The sequence below is a fragment of the Doryrhamphus excisus genome, chromosome 8, assembly GCF_030265055.1.
Source record: "Doryrhamphus excisus isolate RoL2022-K1 chromosome 8, RoL_Dexc_1.0, whole genome shotgun sequence".
In the NCBI taxonomy this organism is placed as follows: domain Eukaryota; kingdom Metazoa; phylum Chordata; class Actinopteri; order Syngnathiformes; family Syngnathidae; genus Doryrhamphus; species Doryrhamphus excisus.
In genome coordinates this window covers 9,087,150-9,111,872 of record NC_080473.1, presented here as the reverse complement: position 1 = coordinate 9,111,872, position 24,723 = coordinate 9,087,150, and the positions used below count along the sequence as shown (strand labels likewise).

The 24,723-nt window shown below is 42.7% G+C and overlaps 4 protein-coding genes across 18 annotated transcripts in view; 1 reads left to right on the top strand and 3 right to left on the bottom strand.

The window, feature by feature from the left end:
• stx1a (syntaxin 1A (brain)) overlaps positions 1-4,795 on the bottom strand; it is a 53,040-nt gene extending 48,245 nt beyond the window's left edge. For 3 of the 10 annotated variants that reach the window (XR_009131405.1, XR_009131406.1, XM_058079857.1), the window contains exon 1: positions 4,388-4,788. Coding sequence is in view for 7 of the 10 variants with exons in the window: in XM_058079857.1 (XP_057935840.1) it covers positions 4,388-4,417 (30 nt within the window). In the remaining 3 variants the exon portion in view is untranslated. Of the gene's footprint in view, positions 1-4,387 lie in introns of all 10 variants that reach the window. The other 7 variants (XM_058079856.1, XM_058079851.1, XM_058079855.1 and 4 more) reach the window with 5 other exon arrangements.
• Positions 4,796-5,025: 230 nt separating this feature from the next.
• Positions 5,026-10,812, bottom strand: bud23 (BUD23 rRNA methyltransferase and ribosome maturation factor). Of its 3 annotated transcripts, none has more exons than XM_058079859.1 (13): positions 10,721-10,812; positions 10,579-10,651; positions 10,393-10,430; positions 9,994-10,089; positions 9,706-9,788; positions 9,294-9,390; positions 9,122-9,218; positions 8,024-8,074; positions 7,860-7,945; positions 7,709-7,754; positions 7,582-7,643; positions 6,086-6,175; positions 5,026-6,000 (listed from the first exon to the last, which is right to left on the bottom strand). In XM_058079859.1, exons 2-13 carry the CDS (start codon positions 10,621-10,623, stop codon positions 5,946-5,948), a joined length of 846 nt encoding a protein of 281 aa, XP_057935842.1. In that variant the 5' UTR covers positions 10,624-10,651; positions 10,721-10,812; the 3' UTR covers positions 5,026-5,945. The 3 variants fall into 3 exon arrangements, with proteins under 3 accessions (XP_057935842.1, XP_057935843.1, XP_057935841.1); XM_058079860.1 differs by having other exon boundaries at positions 10,738-10,785; XM_058079858.1 differs by having other exon boundaries at positions 5,028-6,000; positions 10,579-10,791.
• A 466-nt stretch (positions 10,813-11,278) lies between these two features.
• dnajc30b (DnaJ (Hsp40) homolog, subfamily C, member 30b) lies at positions 11,279-13,515 on the top strand. Its single transcript, XM_058079915.1, has one exon. The coding sequence runs from the start codon at positions 11,317-11,319 to the stop codon at positions 12,364-12,366; it is 1,050 nt and encodes a 349-aa protein (XP_057935898.1). The 5' UTR covers positions 11,279-11,316; the 3' UTR covers positions 12,367-13,515.
• Positions 13,375-24,723, bottom strand: part of LOC131134524 (SH2B adapter protein 2) — a 27,366-nt gene continuing 16,017 nt past the window's right edge. For 3 of the 4 annotated variants that reach the window (XM_058079914.1, XM_058079913.1, XM_058079911.1), the window contains 7 exons: positions 19,833-19,934; positions 19,650-19,741; positions 19,240-19,343; positions 18,989-19,153; positions 18,660-18,862; positions 17,971-18,145; positions 13,375-15,625 (listed from right to left, as the gene is read on the bottom strand). In XM_058079914.1, coding sequence (XP_057935897.1) covers positions 15,303-15,625; positions 17,971-18,145; positions 18,660-18,862; positions 18,989-19,153; positions 19,240-19,343; positions 19,650-19,741; positions 19,833-19,934 — 1,164 coding nt within the window. In that variant the 3' untranslated portion in view covers positions 13,375-15,302. The remainder of the gene's footprint in view (positions 15,626-17,970; positions 18,146-18,659; positions 18,863-18,988; positions 19,154-19,239; positions 19,344-19,649; positions 19,742-19,832; positions 19,935-24,723) is intronic. The other variant, XM_058079912.1, reaches the window with a different exon arrangement.

Sequence of the window (24,723 nt, the reverse complement as noted above, 5' to 3'; positions counted from 1 at the left end):
AGCACCATCTGTCACTAAACTACCGCCGGGCTCGAGGGGGAACGCTCGGTCCAGGTGACGTGAGAGTGGAGCGACTTCGTTATCAAGACTGGCAGCTTGGGGCGAAAAGATGGCGTGCGACCAGAGGCGGCAAGGTAATGGGCAGGTGTGTCGTAAACTACCTATGGATGGAGCAGATGCATGTAATGTATATGTGAATAATGACATTCATTTCCTGCCAAAACGGCACACTCGCCTCAGGTTTAGTTTATGAGTCTGGTTTGTATGACACTAAGTGTGTGCCAATATCAGTCAAAATATTAAAAAATATTAAAAGAAAATATAAATAATCAGTAGGCTCCTTTGATCAATTAAAGACAACAATGCAATTTAGGAGAGTGGCTGACAATTGTGACTGATGGGCCATGAGGCCATATTTTATTTATTGTACATTTTTTCTGAAATGCACCATTCGTTTTAGGCTGGATGCAATAAAAGTTCAACTTTTTTTGTGGAAAGTGAGGCCTGATGTTTTTTGGATACTGTGGGGTCTTTTGTGACCTCCTGGATGAGTCGTTGCTGCGCTCTTAGGGTCATTTTTGGTTAGCCGGCCATGGTTACTGTCTAATGTTTACCATTTGTTTTGTACCAGGCTCGTAGATCCTAGAGCAGTGGTCTCAAACACGCGGCCCACGGGCCAAATGTGGCCAACAGGACACTAGTTTGAGGCCTCCGCCTTGATATGAAAGTTTAATGTTAGTGCGGCCCACGCAAGTTTGATATGGATGCTGTATGGTATCATGTACCCAGAAAAAAATTATTACATTTGATTAATTTTCATGTTAAAGGTTAAATAACTGTTAATAGTTCCTCCCTATCCTTGTGGAAGTGGTAAGTTTTTGGCTATTTAAGTTTAAAGGAAATAACTTGAAGGCTACCATTTAGGTCGCTAGCTCTCTAGTTTGCGAGTTAGCGTGTGTCTCAAGACCCTGCAGTTGCGCAATATGTTGTAAATAAAAAAAGTATAAATGTGACTATAGTCGTGTTTTGTCATGTCTACAGGGCTCTAATAATACTTTGTTAATTTTAATCTGAAAAAAACTAATTTGTCTATGTGGTTTCTTAAGTTTTTATTATTTGCCATTTTATTATTATTATTATTGTATTTATTTATTACTGATTGATTGATTTTCTTTATTCTTGATTTGTTTATTTTTCATCTTATTTTGTGCAGAAAAATAAAAATTAAGATATTTGAGAACAGTGGAATGTTTTATCAGAGCTTTTCTTGTAGAAAATCGAAACCAAAGCAAAGTTTATTCATTTTTCTGTTTTTAATAAATGCGTTTTTTTTTTTTTGTTTTTTGGGGGAAAACCTGATGCGACCCAGTTTCGCCCAGATCCTAGCTCCAATGGCCCCCAAGTAAATTGAGTTTGAGACCCCTGTCCTAGAGCATTCAAAATTGATTTATAACATTTTCCAGACTAATAGATCTCGATTGCTATTTTTTTTCCTGGGGTGGGACATGCCATAAAATAAGAAATCAGGAAGGGGCAAACACTTTTTTCACACCACTGCAGCTACCCCTGCCATTTTGAGTGACTAGTCATATCATTAAAAATCCATGGGGTCCTTGGATTAATTTGGGTTGTTTCCAACAATGAATGTTTGGAAAGTAATGCACTAAATTCAAACAGGATGTCTACCTAAAAATCAAATTGGAAAACCCAGTCCATTGTATCACTAAACGTTTCATAGACAGAAGACTACCTGCCTGTCTGCCATTCACATTGATTGAAACCATTCTACTGAGTCCAGATGGACACTGACTGAGCCTCCATGTGTTGACCTGCACCGCCTCCTCACTCTTCTTCCTGTCAAGCTGACTCACTCATGGGAGGACTTGCTGTTATAGTTTGGACCCTGACCAGAAGCTGTTGTTGCGGCAACGGGGGGTCAAAAAGCCACCAAAATCCGGCCACCAAGTCCAAAATAAAATGACTGCCACCTTGGTAGTCCATGTTAGGTTAATCCAAGACTACAGTGTCTAGCTGTGAATATGACAGTGAATTACAGTGTTTCACATAAGTAACATGCCTTATAAGCACCTGGTCTGTCAAATTAAAAGATGCTAAAAGAAGAAATCAACATTGGCGAAGTTGATAAGATGGTATTCTTGAACATGTGGAAGGATCTGCTCCGATGGAATGGACAGCGATAACAGCATAAGAGGTGAGGTGGTCTCATTTTTTAGACTCCTCCCAATAAGCCATGAAAGCATCATGTATTGCTCTTCTCAACGAGCAGCGGGTGCCGCTGAAGGACCTTCCATCTAAAAGCACTCCCAAGGGATGCAGTCTTGCTTGTGACATTTTTTTTAAATTCTAAGTATTACTCAACATTCTTGCTTTGCTTTCATGTTTTTTTAAATGACATTACATTGTTCTTTTCTCGTACATCGTCAATTCCAATTACACACACATGCGTCATTTCCAATTATGCAAAGTAGACAATGACGTCATCTAGAAACCACTGCAACACACCTCTACAAATAGACTGCAGTTGGACTGACAGTGTACCACCCCGTCTCGCGCCTTGAAATCAGCTGTGATAGGCTCCAGCTGACGCCTGACCAGACCAGGCATGAATGAATTAAAGAACATAATCACTGTGATTATTCATATAATATAAAAATAGCCTGATGGCATCACCTAGCAGCAAGTGGCTATGGCTCTCTCTGTAATACAACTGCATCTTTTCAGCAATGTGAAGAGGCAGCATGGCAGGCTGCAAGACACACCTCTCTAAACCACACACACACACACACACACACACACACACACACACACAGTGTTGGCAGAGCAATGTTGTCTCCCTGGAGGCCAATTCATAGCAAGATGCTCACCGAAAACTGCACAGCCGTAAATTGTTTCCTCCTTTCCCCCTGCCAGCTTAACTGCCAATTACACAGACCTCACAATGGACGCCAGTAACATACATGTGTATGAAAATACGCAGTCGTACATCACATTGAAAAAAAATCACAAATAGAATACTTGTTGTTTCCTTCGTGTTATTGGTCTAGAGTAGAGCTCTTCAATTGCCGGCCCGTGAGCCAAATACAGTCCATGTATGACAGTTCTCAATGTTTTTGAACAAGATGAATGTGAGTGTGAATGGTTGTTTGTCTATATGTGCCCTGTGATTGGCTGGCGACCAGTCCAGGGTGTACCCCGCCTCTCACCTGACGACAGCTGGGATAGGCTCCAGCACCCCCCACGACCCTCATGAGGAAAAAGCGGTAGAAAATGAATGAATTCTGAAATACACCGAAACACACTAGAGGATCTTTGCCTCGTGTTTTTACCGTTTACTGCACTCCTGTTGTATAGACGATCTTTGAGCTGATATTTGAGCTTTCATTGTCGGCCTTTAAGAACAGCAGCGGCCTCCTCGTTTCCCCAACCTTTTTGGCTTGAGTGCCTCCAGAAACCTTTTGTCATACCATAAGTATGTCATACCCTCACTTCTACATATTGATAATGCTCCAAAAGTACAATGTAACACTACTGTTAGGATTTTGGTGCAGTTACGCCACAGGTTATTGTTTCCCTGGGTAAACCAGCTGCACCAGTTCCATTTTATTGTCTGGCTTAATATGAAATGACTGAAAATATCTTGTTAGAAATTGTAATATACTCGCATACCACCGGGGATAGGCATTGTTGGGAATCCTTGATCTTTACTAGCATTTATGGAGTAGGTCTTCAAAACCAGCAGAACACTCCTGTCATTTTGAGGATCTTTGATTTGCACTTTTGCAGTCACACACACATAATTTTTTACAATATGTTTGCAGTATATTGCCTCATTCTCAGGGCTGTTTTGTTAAATACTGCAAAATCCACCCAAAATATATTGTCTTATATTACACACGCAGGGAATGTGTGCCAATTAGTGTGTATTGTAAAATACTAAATATAATGATACCTTTTCAGTCTCCATTTTAACACGCAAGACATTTTTAAACGACTCCTATGTAACATCAACTGTGAATTGTGTGAGTACCTTGAATCCATCCATGTTTTTATTTTAGAATTGACTTTAGGAAGAGCGCTCAGAGGACGGTTAACAGGTGAAATGGGCGGCGTGGGACCAATTCTCTTGTGAAATTGCGTGGATCGATGACACCACACACACACACGGTGATTCAATCACACCGGAGGGGGACATACATATTTGGAAGCGATACTCAAACCAGCTAAAGTAGTATCCATTTTTTTAAAGTGTGTTTCTAGGTACAGACACTTTTTTGGATTAAAAACAACTGTTGCTTCTTCAGATCACTTTTACGCGCATCCATTCTTTGCGGTTGTGCGTGAAAAAGATAATAAAAAGACAACTTACATGTCGAAGTTCTTGCATGCGGTCCTTCATGGCGTCTGGAATTTGTCAGTCTTATGTGATGGAGGATGTTGTGGAAGCGGACACCGAGACGACACGCACCACCAAGCGGGCTGAGGATGCGCGTCTGGCGGTTGCACTGGCCGCTGATTTATGGTCCCTCTTGTTCTTCCTGCTCTTTGGTTCTAATGACAGGATGATTGGACCGAGGCCTTTCCGTCGTTAACCCATTACACACCTTCCAACTTCCTCCTCGATCCGCCACCAATGGACACCTTTTGGTGAGAACCTGTTGTGCTCTCCCGGCTCCTGTGAAGCATGGGCAGCTGAAAAAAAAGCCACTTACGGAAAGAGGGCAGATCGAGAACAGAAGGGTTGGTGGGCTGGTGAAACTGGGTTAAAATTGACTATCGATCGAAGTCGCTCACAGATAACGCCCAGGTGCTTTTGTGCATTGTGTTCCGGTGCACAGCGCCCTCCTCTGGTCACTGAGAGCACAGCACTCAAGAGTAAGACGTCAAACGTCCACATGATCAGATAAATCTTAATAAACAGAAGCACTACAGACGTAAAGATGACAGCTCTATGAATAGAAATGCATTGTAGACAAACAATGTGTCCCACTGGACGGTCATTGAATTGTTTTATTTGTTATGCACCATAAATCTGGTTAATTAAGTTATCCCACTTCCATATATGGTGTGACCTCATCCTTGTCTTTACAATCATCACACAACTGGTCAATGACAACTGGCCAATGAGTTGCAAAGTCCCGCCCACTGATGGCGGCCATGTTTTTGTTTTTTTTTCAAACAATCTTGCACAAATTTTACAAACGTGCTTTTGCAGCCATGCGCCTAAACACTGGAAAGTTACAGAGGGTGTTTTTTTTGTTTTTGTTTTTTTTTTTACATAGCATTGAGCTGTGTGAGAATTTTCAAGTCCATCTGACATATAAGGGTTAAACTTCAGGGTTTCTTGACAGCGCCACCTTTTCTGCAAACCATAAATTCTTGATGTTTGGCTTAGTACACAAAGCCAGCAAAAACTGCTGGGGTGATAATTCATATTGAATTCATAAAAAAATAATCTAATCATAATTTCATCAGAATTGAAGAGCAACTATATTTGCTTGTGTTGTAATCGAATCTAATGTTAACACACAAAAGAGTGTTGTTGTTGTTGTATAGGATTCATAGTTGCAGATTTGTATGTGTATTTTTAAAATAAAACAGTACTTGAATTGCGTTAAGAGACTTTTTGGCAGGATAATTTGGTTGTCCACGACCCGGCGTTTGTAGTTCTACTGAGAACATGTGTAGTTTGATGTGATGAGGATGAGGATGAGGATGTTGTGGCGTATGTGCGTTTACATGCACTCGCACGCGTCATTGTAGATTGATTTAAAAAAAGAAAACAGGCTAAATGTCTCTTCCACTTGCACATCTCATCTATCAGAATAAAAAAGAATGAAATTCATACACGCTCAACGTGCACGTGTGTGTGTGTGTTGGCGTGTGTGATTGCAAATTGCAAAAAAGCCCAGTTGCGTGAGTCGCAACTAGAAATGAGGTCTCCTCTGACGTCCCGTGTATTTGGTGTCAGCCCGCACATCCCTGTAGGACGCCATCACATGCATACACACACATTAAGTGACACAGAAAAGCCAAAACCCAAGTAAAATACACTCAAAATACATACCGTCCTTGTCTCCGCCTCCTCTCCTTCTTCTCCAAGATCCAATCTCGGCCCTTCTTTACCGATTTACCCTTCATGTTTTTGAAACGGCATCTTTACAGAGAGAACGGAGGTCTTTACAAAATTGTGCTATGACAATATTTTAATGTAAAAGGCAGGAAAATCCACCTGACAGGGTTTTACGTCAGGCAAGACAACAACCTTTGTTTTCTTTTGGCCTGTGGCTTCATGAGTCCAGGTACGACTGAACCTGTACCCTCGTAGGCCGAGACCTGGTGCCTAATCCTGATTGCCGTTTTTCTTTAAATAAAATTTTCATTGAATTTATCATGACAGTATGCTATTATGCGGCACGGTTGTTCAGCAGCCACACCGGGCAACACTAATAACAAAAGCAACCCTATTGTGACCACCCTCAGGGGACACACACACACCCAACAAAAGATAAATGTGGAAACTACTAAAATACCTAAAAAAGTATACTACCAACTGAAGAAGCCTTTTGGATTAAATATAGCGCATAAGGTCAACTCTTAACAGTCTGACTCACAGTGTCATCTTGCAAACAACACTAAGCTCATCACACAGCAACTTAACAGCGGGATACTCAGCACAAGTAACAATTGGTGCCTGCAGGAACACTGCAGTGATGTCAGCCTCCCTCTGCTGGACAGAGGCAGTATTGCAGCCGCAATATTCTGCTTGTCTTCCAATGAATGAATGGGGGGAGGTAAAACAATCGTTTATTTTCAACTTGTATTGGTAATTGTATGTTATAGTTACTATCTACCTTTTCAGTGTTAGGTTGCTGTGTGAGGATTTCAGTGTTCTTTTTAAAGATGACACTGAGTCAGACTGCCACAATACACCATTTTATGACACGGAGCTCGTAATAGCCTGTCATAAACACCGATTACTCTGCACAAATTGAAGCACCAGATAATTTTTATGCAGTTTGTTATTGTGAACAATAGACATTTTATGTTGCATCTGCTCTTTGAAAGCACGACTGGCAACATATGCAGTGGTGGTGTTCTTGTATTTTTATTTTTTAGAAAAAATACATTACTGGCTGTCCAATCAGCAATAAATGTTAAAGTAAACATGATGTAATATATAGCGTAAGTGGCCAGCAAATGTTAGACTTCGCCATCTCACTAGCAAAGGGGAGGACTCACCGGACTGGATATCAACGCAAACTAGAGAGAGCATCTCATATTTCAAAACACACACACACAAAGTGACCTCATACTCTGCTTAATGTGTCTACACACAGCTTGTTTCCTTTCCGTTATTAAAAACTCTCAGTAATTAAATATATATTATATTATATTCAGAATTAAAATATATTACGACAATCTTCTGGTGCACATTTAGCCTGACGCAGCTTCTTAATTTAATAAAGAAGATTTGAGGCTTTCAGGGTTTAATCAAACATACATAATCTGATTAGCATAAGCAGGTTATTGCATCAGAGTGTATGTGTTTGTGTGTCTTACCTTTGTCCTGAATACTGGACCTGGTTTCCAACTGTTCTATCTGTAGTTTCTGACCCCAAACCCTATGACGATTGAATGTTATACAGATGGTACAGCAGTAGAAAGACTACAATTGTTTACATCTTACCTTTGGCAGTACACCGGTCACACCAGCAAACAGGCACAGGAAGAACCTGAAGATAAATACTACGTTGATGCAGGTACACTACAGCTCATTTCACATGTTAACAGGAAGCTCGCGTGCCAAAATAAAAGCCCTGCTGGTGCAAGCAACTGACTTTTTGGCTTTGCTGCTGTTGGGATAGTCCACCACCATGCCTCCGCTGAAGCCTGCCTTCATGGCCTGTGATGTGATCAGTTCCAGCTGTGAGGAGGAAAAGTGAGGTTGGGAGAAGGGGGTAATTTTCCTCAAACCCTCATCCCGCTAATACTTGGAACTCACCTGCTCGGAGTTTTCTGGATAAAGCTGAAAAACAGCTCGTGCTCCCCTTGACTGAAAGGAGGAGAATAACTGGTGTCATTAGAGCTCTTTGTTATTTTGACAACAGTGGAACCTCAAAGGTTGAGTCATACAATTCGGAATTCAACTTTTACTGTGTTTTTATCCTTTTAAGAGTGATTAACTTACTTCTGTAGCCACGTTTACATGCAGAGTTTTTCTCTTTCCGAATGCAATGGTATACATGGAAAGCAATATTCCAATCTCTTGTCTACATGCGCTGCTATAATCAACCAGAATAGTCAATGGGGCATGCGCAGTAAAACGTAAACATCAACATCACGTGATACCGACTTCCTCGAGTTTTTCTTTCACTTGTTGGAATAACTCCGTATTGCCAGTTTTTCCTTCGTCCAGTCCTGAAATTTAGTTTGAATCAAAAACAAACTTTCCGCAGCAGTCAAGTGCCGATTGCTCGCCTCCATTTTTTTAAATCGAAGAACGTCTCGAGTTGCGTGTTACGTCATATCTCAGCATTCGCTGAAAGAACACACCCGGGAACAGGAAAAGATAAAGTTCAATATTGCTTATATTTTACAATTTAGCTCGGCACATGTTTTATATAGATATGTATTTTCTTTTTTAATAAAACTGGACTTGTGAATGGCATATAGAAGGGTTTAGATTCTGTTCCACAGATGGCGCTAATGCACACGAAAGCTGCTTGCCAACCACCAATAAACAACAGAAGAAGAAAAACACCACGAAGAACGCACCCTGACAACTTTCCGATTGAGCGGGTACAAGATACCTCAATCGGATTGGGGAAAGGAATATTCCACCCCTGTGAATCCGATTATATATTCATTCGGATTAGCACTTTTCTTTCGGAATGAGGTGTATACAAAAGTTAGATTCTTTCAGTGTGAGCAAATAACCCGAATGGAATTGGAATATTTGGGTCAATGTAAACGTGGTTTGTGACAGTTGGGCACGTTAAAATGGCATTTCAAGTTTGTATTTCAATTCACATTATTGCCTATAAGGAGAAAGGTGTGTTCAACTTTAGAGGTTCCAGTGTAAATGCTGCATCAAACTTACCAAAGAAGAATAAAGCGTACTGAAGAAGGTATAAAGTCTCTTGGGAGGACTATGCGTCCGCTTGTCAGCATTGCATAGCCACTGAAGAGCTGAGATACTTACACAGGACAAACCAATGAATACAAATATTCCCAATAATTCCACTCATACATGATGTGTTCAAATACTTTACCTAATACAACCGTCAAAGGTTCCAGCTCGGAAAGGCATGCCTTGGCCCATGTCTCCCAGTAAAAGGTCTCCCTCCACTTCCCTGTTCAGTGCAACATCTGAAACAGATCATACATAGGTGTAACAACACAAATAATGTTAGGATGACATTTTTTTTGCCGTACAAAAAAAAAAAGGGAAAAGACGTCTTATGCTTCAAATACAGACAGAGCTTTTCTCCCTGTCACACACACAGTGTGTCTACCATTTGATATTGATAGTATATTTTTGTCTGAACTTTTTTCTCCCCAAAAACAGCTCTTAAAAAAAAACAAGTGACGTCTTATATTCGATGTTATGCGTTATATTGTATGTTACGCAAAAATCCTGGATGTCTAAAATCATAATCTTTACAACAGAATGTTGGCACTAACCCAGCATGGCCGTGCTGATGTCAACTCCGACCCAGTAGTGCCCTTCCTCTGTTAGGTAGTCACCACTCAGACCCGAACCACACCTGAGAGACAAAATATCAGTTTGGCTCAAACCCACGTTTCTCCTCAATGACACCAAAGATGTAAATAATACAATTTTATTTTATAATAATATTTTGCAGTACTGTACAGTAGTGTACAACTGCGAGAGATGTTCTTCATGTTCTTCAATGGTTGTATTAAAGTATAGCCTTATATATACACGTATATCCAGTTCCATTGACTTACCCCACGTCCAGCAGAAAGCACGGCTGTCCCTCTGGCAGGCTCAAAAGCTCCACGGCTCTCTCAGACATCAGAGTCTGAATCTCGATCATTCGAGAGCTGACAAACAGCAAAAATAAGGAATTCATGCTACAGCTTCTCAGTCAACAGTCAACCAGAAGCAACTTAATGCAGATTTATAATTCAAAATTGCATTTATGGTTACCTTTTATTGAAATTTGTAGATGCAAATGTAGTTTACAAATACATAATTACTTGTCCCATCATAGATACAAACATACAGTAGAGTGTGGTGAAAGAGTCAATAGCTTCGGTGTGACGTCACAATAAACGAATAAGGTGTCGTTTTGATTTCGACACATCAGTCATCAGAGGTGACATGAATATAACATCCAGACTTACTTCTGAGAGTACTTCTTCGCCTCCTCCGCATTGTAAAACTGGGAGAGAAAACATCAAAATAACAATTCACATCGGTGCCTTCAATATAAAAGTACACCGTATTGTTTGAATTGAGGCTAAAACAACCCAATCTTAGCTAGCTAACATAGCCGACCTGCTAAAAACACTACAAAATAGTCAACTCACCACATCCGCAGGGGCCGTATGTTCTGGTCGTCGACAGGAGCTCATACTTCTTACTTGGTGTGTGCGTTAGCATCTAAGGAAAATAATTTAATTGTATTTTTTTCTACTATATATCAAGTTAAATGTAAAAGATTCAACACACGTGAAATCCAACTCTACATGCTCAGCTGTCTTCTTCGTCGAACGTTGTAGTCGGAAGATTAGTATGTCGCCACCTATTGTCCATCTGCGTACTAGCATGTGCGGCAGTTTTCACTCATGTAAAATAAAATAATAAATAAAATGATACAATAATCGTAATGTTTAACAAATACATGATTCTTTTTTATGAAATTATTATTGATTTGTATAACCAATTTAAAAATAACAGAAGCCGTAATGGTGACAATATTTCAAGTTTTGTTTACATGATTCAAGTGTGAAGATAGAATAGGTGCGTACTGCTATTCCCAAAGCATGTTCGTGTGATGCTTTAATATGTGTGACATGCCCAGTGTCACCAAATACATCTTTATGTGATTTTTGGGCGGCTAAAAGGACGACTTTAGCAAATTTGACAAGCATGTTGTCGTTGATATTTTAGTAGTTTATATTTTTAAAACATGGGGCGGAAAGTTTGCTACTCTGCTCTGTGATTGGTCAGCCATGATGACTACATCCTGTAAATCTTGATTCATATTGGTCGCTTATACTATGACGTATACGGAAGTTAGTTTGTTTTTTTTCGCTGTAGGGAAAATGGCAGAGGTTACCCTTAAACTGGGCAACGGAGTTTGCCGCTTGTCAAGCTTCATATACAGCCAGGGTCGACCGATGTGCCACGGCGAGGTTTCTGGAACCCGTTGCGCAAATGTCAATATTAGCAGCAGTCGGAATTATGAAAATTCAACGCGTAATGACGACGACATTCAGCCAAAAGGCATACCGGCAGAACCCAAAATAGAACTAAGCCGAGTGAGTAGTCATCACGTGAATGGATTTTGTCTTTACAACGCTAATGTGGAAGAAAAGTCCTCCTGTTTTATTGGATGTCTTCCAACAAATATTTTTCAAGGTTTTGCTGCTTTCAGCTGTTTATCTGCTGAACTTCTACCTGCCAGGAGGACTTCCTGGAGCAGAGGAGTCATTTCCGGTCATCTTAACAGCTGCAGCTCCCCTCAACAGCGCAGGGATTTCTGCACTGTCATCTTCATTCAAGTAAAGCAGGAGTCGGAAAGCTTATTGTGCTTATCTAAACCAAGAAGCTACAGCAGAACGAGTGACACTAAAGTTGCCCTCCTGTACAGAAACAGGACAGTCTACTATGACATCCTCAAAGTGTCCCCCAATGCCACACAGTCCCAAATCAAGACGGCCTACTACAAGCAGTGTCTGGTCTACCACCCTGATAAAAACCCTGGGAACAAAGAAGCCATCCAGCGCTTCTCTGAGATCAGCGAGGCCTACACCGTGCTGGGCAACAACAACCTGAGGAGGAAATACGACCGGGGCATCCTTAGCATGTCAGACATCCACGATGCAGGACGACCCACTTCCAAAGACACCCCCAAATCTAGTGGGTTCTCTCAAAGTGGACGGAGACCTATGTATGATTTTGACGCCTTCTATCAGGCCCACTACGGCGAGCAGCTGCAGAAAGAGAGAGAGATGCGAGCCAGGAGGCAGCGTGCGGAGGAGATGAGCAAGAAGATACACAAGCAGAGACAGAGCAACATGATGGAGCTCACCGCAGTGGTCATGATGCTTACGGCGGGATTCATTGTCATAAACCTTGGTAAAACGCCATGAAACAGGAAGACGTTTCAAGGCACGGACTAGTGGATTCTTCTGGACTTGGGACAAAAAACTAAATTAATGCAAACAAGTTCTCCATCAAGGCTGCATGGCGGTCACAGAGTTAGGAGACCCGAGTTCAATCCCACCCTCGGCCTGTGTGGAGTTTGCATGTTCTCCCCGTACATGCGTGGGTTTCCTCCCATATTCCAAAAACATGCTAGGTTAATTGGCGACTCCAAATTGTCCATAGGCATGAATGTGAGTGTGAATGGTTGTTTGTCTATAGGTGTACCCCGCCTCTCGCATGAAGACAGCTGGGATAGGCTCCAGCACCCCCTCAACCTTTGTGAGGATAAGCGGTAGAAAATGAATGAATGTTTGGGGCTGCACGGTGAATGAGTGGTTAGCGCGCAGACATCACAGCTCGGAGACCAGGGTTCAATTCCACCCTCAGCCATGTCTGTGTGGAGTTTGCATGTTCTACCCGTGCATGCGTGGGTTTTCTCCGGGTACTCCGGTTTCCTCCCACATTCCAAAAACATGCTAGGTTAATTGGCGACTCCAAATTGTCCATAGGTATGAATGTGAGTGTGAATGGTTGTTTGTCTATATGTGCCCTGTGATTGGTTTACGACCAGTTCAGGGTGTACCCCGCCTCTCGCCCAAAGACAGCTAGGATAGGCTCCAGCATCCCCCTTGTGAGGATAAGCGGTAGAAAATGAATGAAAGTTCTACATCAATTGACAGCATCACCACAATTAATGTCAGCGAGTCCTGATTTTATTTTTTTTGCCAAAATGTAGTTTTGAATTTAATTTCCTTCATTTCAATCCAAAAAAAATTATAGAATATGCTGGTACATTATTAAAAACCTATCAAACTCATATGTAGTGTTGCATGTCCTTTGTAATACAGAGTTTCCATCTGTAGAGGGCACCCTAGTACATCATACTGACGTCACTCATTGTGAAAAGATACTCATATACCGTATGTGCATTATTAGAGTAAACCACAAAAGTATAGGTGTTGTTCACATTTTATTCACAGAAATATAAAGTAGTATGTCAAGTACGTCACTTTGTACAAAATTGCACAGACTCTTCAAAACTCAACAGAATTGTTTTTTTGTTTTGTTTTACCAAGTGTTAATAAACTCAAGGGGAGACGTGAGCAAGAATTGCACAGACTCTTCAAAACGTCGCCAGACAACAGAAAATCAACAAAACAAAAAAAGGGGGGTTTGGGTATGAGTCTGTCTGTGATATTTAGGTGGGGGTGGGAGGTGTTCACTTGAGAATCCACCATTTTTGCACAAAGATAAGACTCCATGGGGTTGGGTTGGGTTGGGGTGGGGGCGCATTTACAACAACTTAAAGAATAAATATGCTTTAAAAATAGGATTCAAATTGGCACATTAACTGCTCCATCCGCTCCACCAATGCCTGTTCTTGGAAATGCTTGCAAGATGGCCACGCTTGCACAGCTCATTGATATGTTAAAGATGTCACTTTTTTTTGTTTAATCATTCTAAATATGACTTTCTTATTGAATATTAAAGCAAAGCAGTGAAGCCGCCGCATACGTCCCGGTCAAGCATGGCCATCCTCTCCAACTAGTCTGCTGTGCTGATCCTGTTCCGTCATTTGATAAATGCTGGATTTTGGTTCTAATCACATCTTTCAAGGCGGGAATTGAACGTGATATATTCATGAACAGCATGTCATTAGCACAGTACCCGCACCGGACAGAGGGACCCCAGAAAAAACCCTGTTTTAGAAACACTACTGTAGCATAGCGATCATCAAAAAATACTCTTACTATACCACACACACACACACACACACACACACACACACACACACACACACACTCATAGAAATAAGCCAGTGTGACAACAAAATGAGAGCCACCCTGACATTGTCACAGAGACCCAACGTCACTTTTCAATACGTTTATGCTGCAGGAGAAAAGCTAGTTCGATGCTAAAGAAGGAATTGATACCGATATTGTGATCGAGGCGCTAACGCTGCATTCCGGAAAACTCGGGAGTGGGAATTTTCAGACCTTGAAGTCAAGCTGCATGACATAAACATATTTTAGATTGCACCATGTGTCAACCAAATGGAACCAGTTTGCTTATATCGATGTCCCAGTTTTCTGAAACGCAACATAACAGGACCTCCATCACCTCAGAACTGATGCTAACACACCCATCACTTGCGTGCTAACAAGGGGAAGCGGCGAGGATACCAAAGATGGACTCGAAGCAGTCCCCGGAAAACTGTGGAGTGGGAATTTTCAGACCTTGAAGTCAAGCTGCATGACATAAACATATTTTAGATCGGACCATGTGTCCGAAATGGGACCAGTTTGCTTATATCAATGTCCCAGTTTTCTGAAACGCAACATAAGAAGACCTCCATCACCATCAGAACTGATGCTAACACACCCATCACTTGCGTGCTAACAAGGGGGAAGCGGCGAGGATACCAAAGATGGACTCGAAGCAGCTTTACAAACATGAGCTGGAGTCTCGCTTCGGGGTCATTTCAGTTTTTTTGGGGTATTTTTTTTGTCAAGAGGAAGTGGTGAGATGAAGTGAATGAAAGCCATATGAGAATACGGGATGACTTCCTGTTGCTCTTTCTGCCTACACACATCCTCGGCGCTCTTATTTTCCATCATCCATCCATCCATCCAGCCCCACTGTGAGTCTGCTCTCCTTGTAGCCCTTTTGCGTCACGCCGCGTTACGCTCTGACAGTGTGAAACACAGCTGCAACGACCTGATGGATTTATCCCGGCCTCGGCCTCACCTCCGCTCTTAAAGTTAAGACAAACAGGAAATTGCTTGTTTGAAACAAAAACAAGCATCACCTTTGATCCTGCAGGGTTTGGACCATTTTCGTCATTGAACAAGTCTTGACTATCGTGTGCCGTTACGTCATGTCAGTAGAAAGAGTACTGGTTCTCTACAGCTCGGGCCCTTCGAGTCCCGTCAGCATCGTGGTAGTCCTCGGATGCGCCACTAGAGGCCTCGAGTAGGCGCTCCGAGCTGTTGCTGCGGCTCTGTAAGCCGCCCCCTGTACCTGGGTCGCTACGGGAGAGGGAGGGAAGGGCGGTGGGTGACGAGGAGGTACTCGAGGAGAGAGGGGTATCCGGAGGAGGCCCCGTGGAGGGTTGGATGCCAGGAGGGTGCAGATGTTGTGGGTTAGAATCCGGGCGGCAGCCTGCGTCTCTGGATGGGGTGACAACTGGTGGCACGGTGACATCTGTGGATCATTGAGAAATGCATGATACAATAATATTGCATTTTCCTTGTTGGTGGGAGTTGACCGAGTGTCAAAGGCTCTTTCACGGAGCAGCGTGTGAACACGGCTAGTGTGGGCTTCCTTTATTATCCTTTCTCGATGCAACACTGGAGCCAAAGACACGCCTCTGAGCACTGAATAACGCCTTTTACAGCAGAATCAAACCCTCGCTCTATGCAAGCGTTGTGAGTGTGTGTGGACATCCAGCATGTGTGAACACAGAGGGCCTCTTTATCCAAAGCAGGGCTGGGTCCGCGAGTTTGAGGCCAGCATGCAAAGCTCTTGCGGTATAATCGCCCCCTCACCCTCCTGTACAGGGGGGCGGGGGTATTCATGGCATGCCAGTGTGGAGGGTTCATGGAGTTGGAGATCTGCTTCCTTCTTTAGGGAGGGTAAATCAGCCTATGAGAACAAGACACTATTATCTCTATTATCTTTCCAGGACTGGAAGATTTGTAGAGCAGAAACAATAAATGGAATTCTCTGTGTTTATTAAAACAAAGGCGTTTTCACACATTATAGACCTCACAGCTATGAGACCAGGGTTCAATTTCACCCTCGGTCATCTCTGTGTGGACTTTGCATGTTCTCCCTGTGCATGCGTGGGTTTTCTCCGGGTACTCCGGTTTCCTTCCACATTCCAAAAACATGCTAGGTTAATTGGCGACTCCAAATTGTCCATAGGTATGAATGTGAGTGTGAATGGTTGTTTGTCTATATGTGCCCTGTGATTGGCTGGCCACCAGTCCAGGGTGTACCCCGCCTCTCTTGCCCGAAGACAGCTGGGATAGGCTCCAGCACCCCCCGCGACCCTCGTGAGGATAAGTGGTAGAAAATGAATGAATGAATGTTACGTTTGGGGCTGCACGGTGAACGAGTGGTTAGCGTGCAGACCTCACAGCTAGGAGACCCGAGTTCAATCCCACCCTCGGCCATCTCTGCGTGGAGTTTGCATGTTCTCCCCGTGCATGCGTGGGTTTTCTCCGGGTACTCCGGTTTCCTCCCACATTCCAAAAACATGCTAGGTTAATTGGCGACTCCAAATTGTCCATAGGTATGAATGTGAGTGTGAATGGTTGTTTGTCTATATGTGCCCTGTGATTGGCTGGCCACCAGTCCAGGGTGTACCCCGCCTCTCTTGCCCGAAGACAGCTGGGATAGGCTCCAGCACCCCCCGCGACCCTCGTGAGGATAAGTGGTAGAAAATGAATGAATGAATGTTACGTTTGGGGCTGCACGGTGAACGAGTGGTTAGCGTGCAGACCTCACAGCTAGGAGACCCGAGTTCAATCCCACCCTCGGCCATCTCTGCGTGGAGTTTGCATGTTCTCCCCGTGCATGCGTGGGTTTTCTCCGGGTACTCCGGTTTCCTCCCACATTCCAAAAACATGCTAGGTTAATTGCCGACTCCAAATTGTCCATAGGTATGAATGTGAGTGTGAATGGTTGTTTGTCTATATGTGCCCTGTGATTGGCTGGCCACCAGTCCAGGGTGTACCCCGCCTCTCTTGCCCGAAGACAGCTGGGATAGGCTCCAGCACCCCCCGCGACCCTCGTGAGGATAAGTGGTAGAAAATGAATGAATGAATGTTACGTTTGGGGCTGCACGGTGAACGAGTGGTTAGCGTGCAGACCTCACAGCTAGGAGACCCGAGTTCAATCCCACCCTCGGCCATCTCTGCGTGGAGTTTGCATGTTCTCCCCGTGCATGCGTGGGTTTTCTCCGGGTACTCCGGTTTCCTCCCACATTCCAAAAACATGCTAGGTTAATTGCCGACTCAAAATTGTCCATAGGTATGAATCACAGAACTCATGAGCCGTATGTTTTTGTCGCCGCGAGTCCGCCATCTTGTGTAGCACTACCTTGTTCGTTTGCGACTTTCAACGTTTTCTACTGATGGTTTCTGAAATTCTGACGACAAAGCATAAAAAATGCCCTACTGTGCAGCTGTAAACTACCTATACACTGTGCACGCTGAGCTGCGAAGTTGTGCTACACAAGATGGCGGCATGTGCACTGAAGCACTGTGCAGCAGCGACACCGTGTCCGGGTGTGAGCTTTCTACGTCTTTCTATTTCTGTGGTATGAATGTGAGTGTGAATGGTTGTTTGTCTATATGTGCCCTGTGATTGGCTGGCCACCAGTCCAGGGTGTACCCCGCCTCTCGCCCAAAGACAGCTGGGATAGGCTCCAGCACCCCCCGCAACCCTCGTGAGGATAAGCAGTAGAAAATGACTTTCTTTTTTTGACTTTCATGATATGAACGCTGCTAAAGAAACATGGAGTGTCTGGTGTTGCCGTGTACCTGCAGGGGGGCTCCTCTGCACTTGAACGTAGGAGCGTAACGTGATGTCAGCCGATCCTCCGGACTCCAGCGGGATGGGGTGAGCGTGAAAGTGTCTCAACATGTCCGACACGGTGTGGAACCACAAATGGTGGACGTGGCACTGCCCGTTGTCATTGACGGACAAACGCAGATGCTGGGCGGGGGAAAGAAGGCAGGCGAGGTCAGAGGTCATTATGTTGGTGTGGGTGTGGAAGCACGACAACATGGAGGATGAGCTGGCAGCTGACAGGATGTAGGTAATGTCTTACATAAGATAACAGGATGTCATTATTTATATATCATTATATTGTATTTATATTATATAAATACACAGCAATAACATACAGCTATAGTATATATGTAGTATTATAGTATATCATTTCATCACTGTTTACTAGCCTCCTCTTATGTTTTTTCAGCACTACATCTCTCTAGGCTAGGCAACTGGAGTATGTGTGTGTGTGAGTGACAGGAAGAAATGCTCCGACTTGATTGAGCAATTTATTATTTTGTTATTTCTAGTCTGGACTTTATGGCTGCCATCGACAATCGCTGATGTAGTCATGTTGTTTATTTCTATTGTTGCCCCCTCCTCTCCTCTCGTCCCTGCACTTCCGCCTCCCTCCCTTTCTGGCTTGAGTTAACAGGCGTGTTTCTCAACCTCTTACCTTGGCTTTGCCCTGGAAGTTGAAGGTGAGCACGTACTCGCCGGGCCGCGTCTCACTTTGCCGGATCACGAAAAGCCCGTGGCTCCTCGCCCCGCCCGCCAACACCAGCTGCGCCGCTCGCACACGGGACAGCGTCCCGTGAAACCACGGGTACCCTGCAAGGCTGGCCTCGCCCTCTGAGAGCTTGGCTCCGTCAACGCCACCTGAGCAAAGTCACCGCAAGAAATGAGTAACTGCTTTTCTTCTTTGTCTCCATAACATTGTCCTGCTAGGAGCTTCTGGAGAGAAGAAGAAGAAGAAGAAGCAGCGAGGATAAGTATAGAAGTTACTGCCTGCTGCAGGGTTGGAGCCCTGGGCCTCCGGGGACTGGAGGAAGCGCTCTAAAGGCATGTGGGACGGATGCTGAGTGAAGGGGGGTTCCCTGCAACGCACTGAGGGGGCACTGTAATGCTCGGCTGCTGTAGGACATAACCTCTCCGGAGCTCGATACACACCTAAACAAGTTGCGTTTTCATCCATTACAACACAATCTCATGTATCAGCAGATCAGTCAAGGACATGACGGCGTCGCCGGGCTCACCCTCGGAGAGCAGCTCACAGCTGCAGGAGGCCACCATGCTGCAGTCTTTGGAGGAGGCCTGACCGTGAGGACACGACGCCAGCTCGATGTCATCACCACTGTCGCTGTACACAAGTCGACAAGGGGTTGAGGAGGGGGGGAGGGGTCAAGCGAACACACGCATATATTCACCGAACACGGTTTACTGTTTACATCCTGAGCTGACCAGTGAGGAGGAATGTCAGTGGTGTGTGTTTGTGTACAAGAAGCCTGTCAAAACGTCTCCTAATTGGATGATTAATGACTGTGTGTGTTTCTCCCCCGTCCCTTCTACACATCCTCCCCTTCGCTACCCCCCCTCTCTCTCCGTCCAACCACCCCCAAACAGCTTCTTCCTTCCCTCAACAGCAAATATTTATCTGGTGGTTTACCCGGGGTCTATGCAGTCCTGGATGTCAGCGACCCATGAGTTTTTCTGCAGCGAGTCAATAGTTTCCAGGATGTATTCGCCCCCGTTTTCCACCTACAGGATCAACCAAACATTCGACATTCATAACCTGCAAGATCATTTTGAATAAGTAGCGAGTAAAAGGTGATTTAGTAGCATTTCTTACCTTGAGAACAAAAGTGTTGTCTTTGTCGGGCATCTCAAGAGGCATGGTGGTCCTCACCTCCACGATGGCTGTCAAGGGGATGCTCACTTTCGCTTTGGACGACTGAATATGAAAAAGAGAATTGCACGTTATTATGTATACATGTAATAATCATTTCATTCATGTTTATTTACTTTTTTTTCAAATTAAAATATATAGGCTGCACAGTGTTCGAGTGGTTAGCACGCAGGCCTCACTGCTAGGAGACCTGAGTTCAATTCCACCCATGGCCATCTCTGTGTGCAGTTTGCATGTTCTCCCTGTGCATGCGTGGGTTTTCCTCCCACATTCCAAAAACATGCTTGACTCCAAATTGTCCATAGGTATGAATGTGAGTGTGAATGGTTGTTTGTCTATATGTGCCTGTGATTGGCTGGCCACCAGTCCAGGGTGTACGTCGCCTCTCTCGCCCGAAAACAGCTGGGATAGGCTCCAGCACCCTTGCGACCCTCGTGAGGATAAGCGGTAGAAAATGAATGGATGAATGCATAAAAAATATATATCTTCAATTTCAGTTGGGTTTCCACACAAAATAATAATATTTACAAAATAATGTTATTTTTTTTATGGTGGTTCTGAGTGGTGAAGTAAAACATAGCACTTTTTGACCACATGTTCATTTAGTGACAATATTGCACAATAGAGCAGCAACAGAACCAATGTTGGAATAGTAGAAAGGAGCAAAATGCTCAGCCAGTATTAATAGCATAGTACGTCAACAGCTGAGAAGCGTAAGTAGAATTTTAAAGCGTGTGCAGAGGTAGATGAAGCTGAATATGTCAAAAAACAACCTACATCAGGAGGTTGCCTACAGCCACTGTTTTTTGTTGTTGTATTTTTAACGCGGTATTATTTCCTATTGTAAGTTTCTACTGTCTTTAGAGTGATGCATGCGATTTATATTATATTATATATCACAGGCAAATGCATGCCAGGGAGGTATTAATTTAACAGATATCCTTTTGTTGTGGTTGTAGCTTGCAGTGGTGTAGCACAGCATCATGCTAAAAGGTTTTATCAAGAAGTAATAATTAGTGTTGAAGTAATGGTAATGGTTTCAAATTTCATTTGAACATGCATCAGATTACAATTGAATGCATCACATAATCAGTTCACAGTTCCACATGTCCAAAAGGAGTAGGAAGAAGCAAAGCTTATTAAATCCTACCCCTCCATCTGGTACTTTTACAATCAGTAACTGTTACATTTGTTCACTTCCTGCTTTCCTAATATAGTTTAAGATTTTTTTTTTATTTTAATTTTTTGTCCCGTACCGAAGTACGAGGTGATATGACCATCCAATGACATAATGTGTACCATAGTAAGTGTCAATATAGTGATATATATAGCACATCATGACTGGTTCAAGACTCTTCATCCTTGTATTTAGCAAACATCAACTGCTTGTATTGTTTCTTGAATTGGCTCATCGTTGTGCATTGTTTGAGGGTCTTATATATGGTATTATATTAAAAGGATCATAGGATGTCATTTTTAGGTTACTAGGTGACTACATGTTGCTTTTTATATCCCAGTGGAACATGAAAATATCATAATAGTTTCTACACAGGAAAAAAAAACACTAATTCTGTGCTACGCCCCCCAAAAAAGACGACTTTAAATGTGCAATTACAAACGGTCCAGGATGACAAGACTACGATTTGACAATAAAACACCATACTTAGAGTGCTAAACTGGGCTTTTAAACAACCATTAGACAACCTGTTTCTGCTTATATGGCAGGAAACCCTCAAAATTGTCCCCCTTTGCATGATAATTAAAGGTCCAAATGAGACATGTAGCACCGAGCCACACCCCCACCCCCACTCCCACTCTCCCGTCTGACATGAGAAAAAGTTGCGCACAACTTGACCAATTATTGCTGCCAACGTACAACAGGAAGCGTTTACAAGACGTGATCACAGTGGCCCCCGTTTGGCCTCCGTTTGCCCTCCGCCAAGGATAATCTGGGCAGATCCAAGGGTGTGTTTGAGACGTTTAGTTCCGTGTGTGTGTGTGTGTGTGTGTGTGTGTGTGTGTCAGGAGACTGATGGTCTGGCTGGGGCTTATCAGCTGATCTGTCTGGAGTAACTGCATCTTGATCCTGGCCGCCGCCCACACCCACAATTCCTGTCTGAGGATCACATGTCAAGAAAACACTTCAGAGAGGCAGTGCTTCCGGTAAGCCTGCAGTGGGCGGAGACAATGTACGCATGTCTGTGACAGCGAAGCCACTGATATTCGTGCAAACCATATCACATCTAAAATAAAACTATATGATGATTTCATGGGTTGGGAAGTACAACTGTAGGTACCCTAACATGGGTACCCTAAAAAAGAGCCTATTATACGTATATATATATATATATATATATATATATATATATATATATATATATATATATATATATATATATATATATATATATATATATATATATATATATACAGTGAAGAAAATAAGTATTTGAACACCCTGCTATTTTGCTATTTCTCCCACTTAGAAATCATGGAGGGGTCTGAAATTTTCATCGTAGGTGCATGTCCACTGTGAGAGAGATAAACTAAAAAGAAAAATCCAGAAATCACAATGCATGATTTTTTAACAATTTATTTGTGTGATACAGCTGCAAATAAGTATTTGAACACCTGTGTATCATCTAGAATTCTGACCCTGAAAGACCTGTTAGTCTGCCCATTAGAAGTCCACCTGCACTCCATGTATCATCCTGAATCAGATGCACCTGTTTGAGGTCGTTAGCTGCATAAAGACACCTGTCCACCCCATACAATCAGTAAGACTTTAACTTGTAACATGGCGAAGACCAAAGAGCTGTCCAAAGACACCAGAGACAAAATTGTACACCTCCACAAGGCTGGAAAGGGCTACGGAGCAATTACCAAGCAGCTTGGTGAAAAAAGGTCCACTGTTGGAGCTATCATTAGAAAATGGAAGAAGCTAAACATGACGGTCAATCTCAATCGGAGTGGAGCCCCATGCAAGATATCACCTCGTGGGGTCTCAATGATTCTAAGAAAGGTGAGGAATCAGCCCAGAACTACACGACAGGACTTGGTCAATGACCTGAAAAGAGCTGGGACCACCGTTTCCAAGGTTACTGTAGGTAATACACTAAGACGTCATGATGTGAAATCATGCATGGCACGAAAGGTTCCCCTGCTTAAACCAGCACATGTCAAGGCCCGTCTTAAGTTTGCATATGACCATTTGGATGATACAGAGGAGTCATGGGAGAAAGTTTTATGGTCAGATGAGACCAAAATAGAACTTTTTGGTCATAATTCCAATAAGCGTGTTTGGAGGAAGAAGAATGAAGAGTACAATCCGAAGAACACCATCCCTACTGTGAAGCATGGGGGTGGTAGCATCATGCTTTGGGGGTGTTTTTCTGCACATGGGACAGGACGAGTGCACTGCATTAAAGAGAGGATGACTGGGGCCGTGTATTGTGAGATTTTGGGGAACAACCTCCTTCCCTCTGTCAGAGCATTGAAGATGGGTCGTGGCTGGGTCTTCCAACACGACAACGACCCGAAGCACACAGCCAGGAAAACCAAGGAGTGGCTCCGTAAGAAGCATATCAAGGTTCTAGCATGGCCCAGCCAGTCTCCAGACCTGAACCCAATCGAAAATCTTTGGAGGGAGCTCAAACTCCGTGTTTCTCAGCGACAGCCCAGAAACCTGACTGATCTAGAGAAGATCTGTGTGGAGGAGTGGGCCAAGATCCCTCCTGCAGTGTGTGCAAACCTGGTGAAAAACTACAGGAAACGTTTGACCTCTGTAATAGCAAACAAAGGCTACTGTACCAAATATTAACATTCATTTTCTCAGGTGTTCAAATACTTATTAGCAGCTGTATCACACAAATAAATTGTTAAAAAAATCATGCATTGTGATTTCTGGATTTTTCTTTTTAGTTTATCTCTCTCACAGTGGACATGCACCTACGATGAAAATTTCAGACCCCTCCATGATTTCTAAGTGGGAGAAATAGCAAAATAGCAGGGTGTTCAAATACTTATTTTCTTCACTGTATATATATAGTCTTTGCTCGTTTCTCCCCAACATTTTTGCTGTTTTTTTTTAACCATAAACAAAATATGTCAACTTTCTTCTTAAATGATCTCTGTAAATCTTCTTCTCGGAATATTAGGACTTTTTTAGGACTCCCAACCTAATTTCGTCCAAATTCCAACTTCATCTTGTTTTATTTGTACTCACAATATTATGGCTTTTTTTTTCTTTAATATTTCAACTTTATACTAAGTTTTTCCTCATAAAATAATGACTTTATTCTTGCAGAATTGCGTCTTTTTGTCTCAATTATTATACAACTTTTTTCTTTTAATATTTAAATTTTACTTCTGTAAAATTACTATATATAAAAACTATTTTAAAAAAATGTACAACCTCAGCTGTTGTGTTTGTTTTTCTTGATATTGTGACTTCGAAAAAAATAGCATATTTTGTCTTTAACATTTTAGCAATTAGCAATTTCTCCTAATAATATTATATTATTCTCATAATATTATTTTTTCTCATTAGATTACAACTTTTTCTTATTAATATTTGGATTTTACTCAAATAAAATTACAGTAACATTAGTAAAAAAAAGTACAACCTTAGCTGTTGTTATATTTGATTTTCCTGATATTATGGCTTAAAAAATAGCATATTTTGTCTTTAACATTTTAACAATTAGCCACTAATATGATGTAATTTCTCCTAATAATATTCCATTATTCTCATAATATTACTTTTTCTCATATATATGCTTTTTTTTTAAACTTTCCTCCATCCATCCATCTGTTTACAATGCCGCTTATCCTC

What these genes read in the sequence shown, in the direction of transcription:
- bud23 (XM_058079859.1), bottom strand. Translation starts at nt 10,623, where the DNA reads ATGAGCTCCTGTCGACGACCAGAACATACGGCCCCTGCGGATGTG. An exon ending in ATACGGCCCCTGCGGATGTG is followed by an intron (nt 10,431 to 10,578) that starts GTGAGTTGACTA and finishes TTTCTCTCCCAG; the next exon opens with TTTTACAATGCGGAGGAGGC. An exon ending in ATCCAGAAAACTCCGAGCAG is followed by an intron (nt 7,946 to 8,023) that starts GTGAGTTCCAAG and finishes TCCTCCTCACAG; the next exon opens with CTGGAACTGATCACATCACA.
- dnajc30b (XM_058079915.1), top strand. Translation starts at nt 11,317, where the DNA reads ATGGCAGAGGTTACCCTTAAACTGGGCAACGGAGTTTGCCGCTTGTCA.